The sequence below is a fragment of the Elgaria multicarinata genome, chromosome 3 (genome assembly GCF_023053635.1).
Source record: "Elgaria multicarinata webbii isolate HBS135686 ecotype San Diego chromosome 3, rElgMul1.1.pri, whole genome shotgun sequence".
NCBI classification, from domain to species: Eukaryota; Metazoa; Chordata; class Lepidosauria; order Squamata; family Anguidae; genus Elgaria; species Elgaria multicarinata.
The window spans coordinates 100,850,843-100,862,066 of NC_086173.1; the positions used below are offsets into that span (position 1 = coordinate 100,850,843).

At 45.6% G+C, this 11,224-nt stretch overlaps 1 protein-coding gene across 2 annotated transcripts; it reads right to left on the bottom strand.

Annotated features, from left to right (window-relative positions):
* Positions 1-5: 5 nt before the first annotated feature.
* Positions 6-7,372, bottom strand: LSMEM2 (leucine rich single-pass membrane protein 2). 2 transcript variants are annotated; one of them, XM_063123367.1, is made up of 4 exons: positions 7,252-7,372; positions 3,075-3,215; positions 2,410-2,649; positions 6-1,758 (listed from the first exon to the last, which is right to left on the bottom strand). In XM_063123367.1, the coding sequence occupies exons 1-4, from the start codon at positions 7,271-7,273 to the stop codon at positions 1,625-1,627; spliced, it is 537 nt and encodes a 178-aa protein (XP_062979437.1). In that variant the 5' UTR covers positions 7,274-7,372; the 3' UTR covers positions 6-1,624. The 2 variants fall into 2 exon arrangements, with proteins under 2 accessions (XP_062979437.1, XP_062979438.1); XM_063123368.1 differs by having other exon boundaries at positions 3,075-3,358.
* Between the last annotated feature and the right edge of the window lie 3,852 nt (positions 7,373-11,224).

Here is an 11,224-nt window from a genome sequence, read left to right on the forward strand (position 1 = left end):
CGAAGAAATACAGTATAAATACAATACACAGGTAACTCCATGGCAGATGCCATGCCTAGGGGTTCCAGTGAATGTGGTTCCACTCAAATAGGGCAGGCACAATGTCTCCAACTCTAACAGGTGCGTAAGGCTTTGTTGTATCAAACTAAGGGCTCTTTCCAACCTGTGCGAAGCTGGGTCCGTTTTCTAGTTATATATAACGGGCTAGATCCGGACTAGGTTGATTATCCTTACATTTAATGGATTTCAAGTAAGTGCAACTAACTTCGTCTAGATCCCATATATGGGATCCAGACATTTGTGCATTGCTTGCTCAGAATGCCAGATGATAGCCCGGAAGATGAGTACCAGAAAATCAACAGGTAGAGGAGTCCTGTAGAGAAGGGGGTGGGCAGAAGGGAGATCTCCAGAAGTTTTGGACAACCATTGCCCAGAAGCCCCTGCTAGCATAGCCAATGTTCAGGAATGCTGGGAGTTGCAGTCCAAAACATCTGGAGTTCTACTTTCTATCCACCCTTGCTGTAGAGGGTTAGCTACCATTCCCCTTTCTGCATAGTGTACTGGGGGGCTTTCCCTCATTTGACTTCACTGTTGTATTTGTTGTAGTTTTTATTGTCTCAGAAAGGGTAAATGTGTAGTGTGTAGACCTGCAAGTTACAGAGAACCCTTCATTGACCAGAATGGAAAGGTGGCTCATATTTAGCTATAGGCAGAGCAAAGTTAATGAAGGTATGCTTTTTGCCAGATAATCTAGCCTCTAAAACATTTGCCTTTCTCATCTGCTATTCTCTACAGAATTTGTCTCCATTGACCAATTTCACTTCAGAACATGAGGAAAAGATTAGACAAAAAGTCAACAAATGAACAAAGTGTTAAGTAAAAGCCATGCTCTTACCAACATGGCCATGTGGCCATTTAGCTTGTTGTGGGTGGGGAATCAAGTGTCTCATACATTAATATATTTGCCACTGGGGTGTCCTTTTGAAGGTCCTGCAGTTATGTACATGTGTAGTGCCTTCCCTTACTTTGCATTTGCTTGTTTTGGCTTTAGTTGTGACACACACACACACACACACACGCAGAGAGAGAGAGAGTTCTTTGTAGGCCAGGCCCCCTTTTCTGCAGCAAGAGCTTACTTTTTAGCAAATTGGGCAAAGGCTGTGAGTGTCTGTCGAGGATAGCAGCATGCCCTGGCAAAGGAAGCTTTCTTTTCTGTTGTCAGGCACCTCTGCAAAGGTGCCCCATTGGCAAAATGTCAAGTGAGTATAAAGTAGAGTGATATAATGCAGAAAAGAAGATGCTGATAGTATCTTTCAAAATACTGTGTATGAATACAAATAGAGCAGCTGTGATGCTAGTGGGAGGCTGCTGAGCAGAAATCCCTTCCTCTTTGCGCCTCAGTAGTATTTCTGCCCCTCCCTGCCTCAAGTACTCCAGTCATTGCTGCCCAAGGGGCGCGTGAGCCTCACGAGACCCACCAGTGGTTCTAGAGAGGTGGGTGTTGTTGTTTTTTGCTTCAGGGATCAAGTAGCCCAGAAGGTGCGAAGCAGTGAGTTGGTTTCCCCCTTTTCTGTAGCACTGTATTTGAGATCCCCCAAGAGAAAGTTGAAGGCCACTGTCTCACTCAAGTTTGAGCCCCGGGCTCACTGGCGTTGAGCTGCCTCCAGAGCTGCAAGCTCACAGCTCTCATTTGCCGGATGGCCTCCTCTTGGGACTCCAGCCACTGGGCGAGGACACGGAGGGATTCACGCTGCAGGACTGGAGAGGAGAGAAGAGGAGATCGCATGACTCTCATGAACTGGTTATAGAGCCTCTCGGTTTTATGTATGTGTACAAAGAGAGAGGGAGAGATTTCACTCCACTGTATCTCAGAGTCTTTAACCTGTGTGTTTTAGCTGGTGAAATTTACCAGCTTCATTGGTATGTTTTGGACTACAACTCCCACCAACCCCACCCAGCATACTCAGTGGGCAGGGATGATGGGAGGGGACCAGGTTGGGGGACGCTGCTCTAAAGGGACTGTGTGTGTGAAGCTGCCTGCGGGAGACCCCCCCACACACACACACACACAGGTTCAATTTCTGTGCAATTTTGGACATAATTTGCATACATTCAGCTGTAGTTTGCACAAATTTCTCAGGGAGGGAAATGCACCAAAAAAGTTCCCAGTGTTTGGGGGAAAGCTCACAGCTTGGCTCACAAACACAAATTGAGGCTTATATTGAGCCATACAACTTGCGGATTTCCATTAAGTAAAAAAAAGAATGGAATTTTCCACTGACAGACATCCCTGATGTGGCCTTCAAGTGGAGATTGCGCCGACTGTAAAGCGTTTGGGTCCCACCCAGCCATTCTCATCACGAGCCTCTTCTTCCCCCTCAAGAACAGCCTAGCGGGCCCCAAACATACCGCTCAGATATACCGCGAGTGTGGCTAGGCCAAGGCTGGCCACGACTAGCACGCCAAGGAGAGCGAAGAAGCCCGTGGGACAACACGAGGGGCTGAAGCAGGGGCAGCAGGTTAAATGGGGGGTGAGGTGGAAGTTCTGGACTGGTAGAAAAGACGGGTCATCTTCACTGGGGAAGATGAAATGCTTGGAGGAAACACTGTGAGGAGTCCATGGGGTGTGAGGCCGAGATTGGCTGCTCCCTGAAAAAGAAGGACAAAGACCATGAGTGATAGAACAGCCATAATTTGTTTTATTTGTCACATTTATAGCTCATCTTTCCACCAAAGGGGCCCAAGATGACATGATCCTCCTCCTCTCCATTGTATCCTCACAACAGCCCTGTGATGTAGGTGAGGCTGAGAGTTAGTGACTGGCCCAAAGTCACCCAGTGAGCTTCGTGGCAAGGACAGGTGGGCTAGAACCCAGGTCTCTGCAGTCCTAGTCCATACCACACGGGCTCTCACATTACTAACCCATGTAATACTCCAGTGCCAGCTCAGCCTACGGCCTTCTGTTTTCATGAGGAAAAGCCACGACTGTTTTGTGCTCGGTACAAGTTTTTACCACTGGGTTGGTCACCCTGGAAGCTGCCAAACACCCAGTTAGGATGCTGTGGCATACATACCTTCTGAGGCTTTGACACTCTCTTGTCTGCCGGATGCATAGTGCAGGTCGCTAATGGATTCCACCGCATGCAAGTTGATTTCTGCCATATCGTTGTCAATGACTTCTCTATCCGAGGAAGCACCATCCTTCACCATAGTGTCTGCACAGAAAGAACAGGGGGTTGGGAGATGAGAGGTGTTACATTCATTTACTCAAAGCTGAGACTAGACCACCCCGTCTCATTCAGCCAGTCCTGGAAACTGATGCTCCTGGTAATGTTTCTAACGTTAGTAATGCCAGTTCCTGTACAAAAAGAGAAGGGTGAAACATAGAAATCCTGGGGAGACTCACTTTATGTTTAGAGCAAGGGTGGGCAACATGTAGCCTGTGGCCCATATATGGCCCACCATGGCTATTGGTGTGACCCCACCACCAATGTAGCTGCCCCTGAAATCCCAGTACCTCTGCTGGGAAACCAGCTTGTGTGCTCCCTATGCGCTCTGTTTCCCAGCAGAGCTGATGTTTCTGCAGGGATTAGAAGCAGGATGCACTGGAATGGCTCCCCTCATGTACCCTGTCTCTGGGGAATGGGGCTCCTGAGAGCTGACTCAACAGCTGTTTGGTGGGCTATCAGGAGCCCATTTTTTTATCCATGGAGTAAATGGGATATGACTGGAGCAATGTTCCCTGACCTGGGAAATAATAGAATAGTAGAGTTGGAAGGGGCCTATAAGGCCATCGAGTCCAACCCCCTGCTCAATGCAGGAATCCACCCTACAGCATACTTGACAGATGGTTGTACATCTTCCTCTTGAAGGCCTCTAGTGTGGGAGAGCCCACAACCTCCCTAGGTAACTGGTTCCATTGTCATACTGCTCTAATAAGATGCTTTCTTTAATGTGCAGCAGTTTAGAGTTCAACATTTGGCTCTTCAAGCAGCCAGTCAATCAGACAGGCTTTTAGTTCTCATCACAGTGTTATTGTTTGCTATGCAGGCTGATGGCAGAAGGCAGATGGATTGGCTAGGACAGAACCGCTCAGCAGTTGTGGCCATCTCCCATTACCAATCCCTTGGGACAGCTGAAGACCCTGGTTTCAATATTTTGGATTTTGTTGCATAGGAGAATATGCTAAGCTTACCCCTGCTGTGTGGTGCCCTTTCCATTTAAACTTCTTAGCAGCAGTTAAGAAGTCTTCCCTGCCTAATTAGCAGGGCTGGAATCCTGGGCCACACCTCTGGACAGAATAAGCCTTAATATAACTGCCGGCCTCTTCCCGTGTCCTGATCGGACACATCACACAGAGGCTCAGTTCTCAAGCTACAAAAGCTGCAGGCCTCGGATTAGGGATGGCAGAGAAATTAGTTTCAGTTTGGTTGTGACCAGAATTGATCCTGTTTGCACTTCCCAGAACAAAACATATCCTGAAGTCTGAACATTTCTCAGCTTGTGATGTGATTTGAGCAACAACAACATGTGTTTGAAAAATGTGCACATATGGAAAAATACATGTGTTTGAAAAACGCACATGACAAAATGCAAATATTTGAATAATATGCAGAAACATGCTTTAGTCAATGGGTGAAAAGGCACAATCTATGCATACATTGCAAATGAAAGCACACACGCATTTTCATCTACACAAAACTGACATCTGATATGGACCTAGGTTAGAACAAGCTTCGAGGGGAAAATCAGAGAGCCTTGATGGAATCATGTTTTGTTGAGTCGCACATCCCAACCTCAGGTATAAGTTGCTGCTGCTGTTTTTTTGCTGCAATTCTTCACTCTCACAAAACAGCTTTACATTTTCACATTCTCTTTGAAGACCTTTACACATTAATAGAACTTTTTTTCTTATCTTGTCAAGTTCTCTAGCAGTGACATACTAAGCAAAAAACGAGGAGTGAAGCTTCTCCTGGCATGGAGATATAGAAATGGGGGAAGCTTCACATGCTGGACTTCTGCCTATTATATAGTTGTTAAAGGAACAAAACCCTGATATGGAAACACCCACCACTACCACCAAGCTGTAACCCTACGCCTGGGTAAGAATGCTTTCATGATTAGAACCAGTGAGATCTTGGCTCACATTTACAGGCACTTCGGGATCATATTTTTCAAGGGCACAAAGGACACGGATGGCATAATTACAGTTTTAAGGAAGTGCTAAACAGTTGTTAAGGGTTTTGAAAAGATGAAAAAAGAGGGCTACAGTGCATGTGTGGCTATAGTAAGAACGTCTCAAATTAATCTCAATAAAGACAGATTAATTGTAGACATGTCAGAAAGTAGTATAAAATGCTTTGGTTGCGTGGGGGGAAATAATCTTTGGTATATTTTGGTCCTTGGTCCTTAATTTGGTCCTTGTGTGAGGACCAAATTGTTACATCATAGTTATAATATGAACTGGGACAATACATCCTGCTAAGGAGCATGATCATCATCATCATCATCATCACAATAATATTAATGAGAATATGCTTGTAGTATAAATGGTTAGTACTATAAATGATTATTATGATCAGTGTGAGTCACTAGGGGAACTGAACTTGAGGAATTAATGGGGGCAATCCCAGGAAAGGTGAGACCTAATCAGTAATTCTTCATGCATGGGACTAAGCACATGAAAGGGAGCAGGACCTTATTTCCTAGTCCTTCTCCCAATGTCCCTGCATTGAAAGCAGACTTCTGCAAAGGAGCACCAACTCATGTTCAATAAAGTCAGTTGTGCAGTGGCTCGATTTGCATGATGGCAGAGGAGGTAGGCACCCCTTTTTCAATATGGACATGAGGGATTGCAGTAGTGGGAGTGGAATCAGGGCTTGTTCAGCTGTTGTTGGCTACCTTTTGCATCTCTCTTGGCTTCTGGAAGTATTTTTACCTTTAACCACTGATCCCTTTCCTTTAAAAAGCAGATTATAATAACAGTATTTGAACCATCTTGTTCAAATGTCCATCTGGTTCCCATCAAACTTAATGAAAGATTCCGATGAGGAGGGCTATTCACATTTGGAGCAACTGCTCACACACAGTCAACTAGAACTGAATTGGGGCCTTGAGGCTATATTTTTTGTGTCCTGCCATCTTCCCCGCAGCATGTGAGTTAAATGGAATAATAAAAGATACAACGTTCTCTTCATCAACATATTCCTCTACAGTTCTTGAGATACGTGCCCCGGGTACTGTGTGGTCTGGGTGAAATTTGACTGTGGGCCAGTTGCAGACCAGGATTCCACCCCCGGTGCACTAGGTAATCCCACCCATCCACCTTGCCTGATTGGCTGATGTGTGAATAAGTCATGCTTGCAACTCCAAATGAGAGAAAGATGGGTAAATGGGATGATGAGGGAGGGGCTGTAGCTCAGTGGTAGAGCACCTACTTTGCATGCAGAAGGTCCTGGGTTCGATTCCCCGGGCTCTCCAAGTAGGGCTGGAAGAACTCCTTCCTAAAGCCCTGGAGAGTCACTGCCAGTCAGTGCTAACAATACTGAGGTAAATGGAACACAGGCAATTAGTTCCCTGTGTTCCTAAGAAGCTTAGGAACGGGCTCTCACACAGCTTTACAATCAGCCATTGTGGTCTCTGAGTCAGCCTGACAGGCTTTCTTGGCGTGATGGAGGCAGAATATTAAATAAGTCTCATAAAAACGGATTCAGGTAATTTTCCTCCTGTGTTCAACCCAAGCTCCCCTAAGCCAGGATTTTGACTCCTTTAAAGCTGTCCAGCTTCAGCAGGAGTTTTCCCAGGCTCTGCTTGTTAAACTTTTCAGGCCTACACCAGCTACAGCTGCAAGCCAGGACAAAACAACTCTCTTGAAAGTGCCTTGCTGTGTCTCAGGCTCATAAGCAGCCACACAGCCACCTGAACCACAATTCTGTCCACCCCCACCTGCAAATTGAGCTTAGCGCAGCTCTGCTTCTTTCTCCTTCATGCTATCATCCCACATGCTAGTGATATCAAGACAGCAGCTGGACTCTGCCTTTTGATCATGGTGACCTGGTTGAGGCCCAGCGACAGAGAAAGTAAACCACCTTGGACTATTGTTCTCCTATCATTGCAACAGCAGGAGCCGTCCTGTTCAAGATCTGTAGCCGAGCACTCCCTTACAACTAGTTGTTTGCCCTTTCCCCACCACAAATATTCTACATTGTGCCACATTCTCTACCACCCAGCACCCGGAACAGACCCCCATACCTTCTCCAATCTCGCTGGACATCCCTATATGCAGACTCCGCTTCCTGTGGCTCTTCCGGAGGCAAACTTGGGGGGGGGGGGAACCTCTGTCTGGAAGAAGCTATGAGGCGCCTGCGCAGATCCCCTGGGAACCGTTGGGAAAGTAAACAGAGGCTTCTGCCTGTCACATCAGCTGCTCAGCCTTAAAATAGAACGAAAAGGAGCCCAAGGAGGAGCTATTGACAGAGACAAAACAGAGGGTCTAGAAAGGATACAGTATGGGCTATATTAGGCTGGAACAGAGAGCGCAAGCTTGGAGGGGGTGGAATGGAGAATGAGAGGCACAACTATTGGAGTGGGTTGGGATATAGCACCAGTGTCCTAAACGCAGCAATGGTGAAATAGGGATGGAGGAGCCAATATGGTGGAGTGGGGGGGAAATTATAGCTGCTGGAATGGAGAAATGGAAGAAGTTGAGAACCAGATACCGACTGGACAGAGATCTTTTTCTATAACAGTGAGAATCTAAGTAGCCGTTTACGTCTCCTGAGCATTTCCCAGAGCCACTATGCACAAAGAAGCACATTGTACTCTGATGCATGGAAAGATGAGTGATAAGCGTTTGTAGCTGTGTGGCACGTCATTGATGGAGCTGGTCCCAGCTATCCATTACAGATGGCTGAGTGTGTTTGTCAACTGAATGTGGAGACTTGGTTTCATCTCTTGGTGTCAATGACTAAATGGGAATATCATTGCTCTATTGTCCTATAAGCAATATGGAACTGAACTCAGGCTGTTCCGTTATCAGGATTGTATCCAGATATAGGTGCATGCAACTGGACTGGTGAAAGTTGACTTTCCCGCCCCCCCCCCCCTCAGTAGCAGCTACTCCAGCCCCTGCAAATATTAAATTTAAAGGACCCTGCTGAATGGGGTGATGTACAGAGGGATAAGGAATCTCTGAAAATTGAATGGGGACACTTTCTATAAGTGGAACCTTTCCATCAATGGAAGGCAGGTGCTGGATCCAATCCTCATTTCTTTGGGATCTAGTCAAAGTTGGGATCTTGAGATGCCATACAGTCATCCCTGAAACAGCACTTACTCAGTGAAAATGTTTATTACATTGTGAAATGCTTGAACTACTTCTGTATGAAAGGAGATCTCCCAAAAAGAAGGGAAACAAAATGAAGCAACATGCAGATTGTGTCCCAGAGCCCCAACATTATGTATGTCCTTATAATGTGCACATGTTACCAAGTTAGACCCCAGAGTAGTGAGCTTGAGATGATATCTCCTCTTGTTTCAAATAGACAAGTGCAGGGGAGGAATCTATCCCAATAGCTAAAGGCATGCATTTTGGAGGCCCCTTCACATTATGCTCTTTGATGTTTGTGTGCGTATTTGTCAATTGAGCATGATATTTATCTGATACTGAGCATTTGCTTATTGAATGGCTGTTGATATTCATCATTTAATAATAAATAGGTGAGAATGCAGAACAATTTACAACTAGCAGAAGAACACAGCCAGGGCAGAGGAATTACTAGATCTCAAAGTACGGCAGTATGCCATTCTCCCAGTTAACGATCTACTCAACAACATCCAGATAAGTCCATGCAGTCACATGCAAACATTATTTCAGACATAATCAAGCAGAAAATGATCTTTTAAACTAATCAAGTTGCGCTTGCTCCCAAATAAAACTTAGTCGAGTTCTGATGACATTTAACATGTTGAGAACAGAATTTTAGTTTAAAAATCCAAATGTTGAAAAAATTCCACATTTATTTCCCCCTGTTCCACCTTGGCTAATGATATGTAGAATTCATATAATGATACCCTAATACTCCTACATCAAGGCTACAATCCTATGTACACATACCCAGGAGTAAGACCCATTGAACACTGTGGGACTTACTTTCTAGTAGACATGCATAGGTCACAGTATAAGAATCGGAACAAAGACATGGCAAAGGACAAAACACATTCTTATGTTCATCATTTAAAAATACACACAGTATTGTTCTGAAGACGGTTTTATTTAAGTCAAATCACATCCATTTTTAGCCTATTATATTATCATAACATTATTCTAACATCATCCAGAGTGTTGTGAATTAACTATTTGGAGACTGGATAGAACGGCAAATTAACAGTGAGAGGCTGCCACTTGTCTTCTGAAGAAATGCATCATTGGAGCTGGAGTGCCATCTATATCTATTAGGAGGCTGTCAGGCTTATGTTTGGGAGGAAGCATGAAAACCCTTCTCTCTTGATGCAATGCCAACATGGGCTGGTGTCAGAACAACAGTTCTAAATCTGATCTCTTTATGATCTAATCACCATACTACTATATTCTGATTGTGGTAACAGAATTAGCCACAACAGCTAAATGGAACCACCAGCTTCAGAAGTAGTCTACCTTTGATTATCCATTGCTGGTAGGGGACATATTTCTGCTGCTTGTGGGCTCTGGTACACCATTGTTTGGAAAAGGATGGTGGGCTCGGTGGACCCTTGGTTCGATCCATCAGTGCTCCTCCTCTTCTTTTGATCTTAGCATTAAGAACAGAAGAAGAGCTGTGTTGGACCAGACCAAAGGACAATCTAGTGCAGCCTTAGGCACATAGAAAGCAGCTTCTTACTGAGCCATATAGCTCAGGATGGTCTGCACTGACTGGCACCGACTCTTTAAGGTCTCCAGCAGGAGCCTTTCCCAACTCTATCTGGAGATGCTGGGGATTGGGCAGGGGACCTTTTGGATGCAAAGCATGTAGTCTGCCATTGGGCTACGCCCAAGCAGGTGCCTATGGGAAATATTTGGCATTGCTGAACCAGAAAAGGAGACATATTCTAGATTGAAGAAGACAAAAATCTAGCAGAGATGGGCCCAAGCTACTAGGCAACTGAACTAGAGCAACCCAAGAATCAAGGAATAGCAAAAATCAGGACACTCTGGTCTCCCACCATTGTGGAGACTAGTCCTCAGGCAGATACACGCTTAAGCATAGAACTAACCTATAGAGGTCTTTCCCAGCCCTGACACCTGAGAACCCTTTAACAGGAGATGCTGGGGACCTCCTGCTTGTTCTCAGCCCCAGCCCTGCACATAGTTTTAGCAGCTAGTGGCCAGGGAATTGTAAGGCAGGCTAAAAGTGGTGCCATTATTACATCACATCCTAAGGCAGCCTTTCCCAACCTGGTGACCCTCCATATGTGTTGTACTACAATTCCCATCAACCCCAGCTATGCTGGCTGGGAATGATGGGTGGGTTGTGGTGCACACATCTAGAGGAGCAGCAGGCTGGGGAAGGCTGTCATCATAGGAGTACAGTGGAAAACAAGCCCTTCTGCTTAAAAGGAGATCCCCCCACCCCCTCAGCAACTGCAATATCTTGTTGGGGAAGATGGTCGCTGTGTTGGCAAGTTCACAAGTTCCCCTCTTTCAAAAATGCTAACCTGAGTGCAAGCATGCTCAAGTTGAGGGTTGGGAAACAGGGCTCAACTTCTAAAGAATTTTATTTTAAATTAGACTTAATCCTCCACCCCACTCCTTAAGAATGGTGCAAGAGGGGAAGGAGTTGTGTCACTCTTCTTTAAGAGTGTCCTGAGCACTATTCAGTAGGTGACCACGAGCACACCGACCTTCTACACTGTGAACACTCAAGGTTGTGGCAAGGTCTGGGTGGGAAATAGCCTATTATCAGCTACAAAGTTTAGGCTGGGAAAATTTGATGGCTTTGCAACAGCAGTACAGCTGAGAGGTACTGGGTACAGTTTTAGGGCAGGCAGGGAGAAAAAAGTGGTTATGACAGAACAGATGCGACGTGGCACTCCAGGTACCCATCACCTTCAAGATGTAGTGTGAAGCAGGTAGGAGGAACCAAGGAAGCTGCCTTTTACTGAGTCAGACCATTGGTCCATGTGGCCCAGTATTGTTGACACTGACTGGCAGTAAGGACTCTCCGGGGTTTCCTGCTCTACCTGGAGG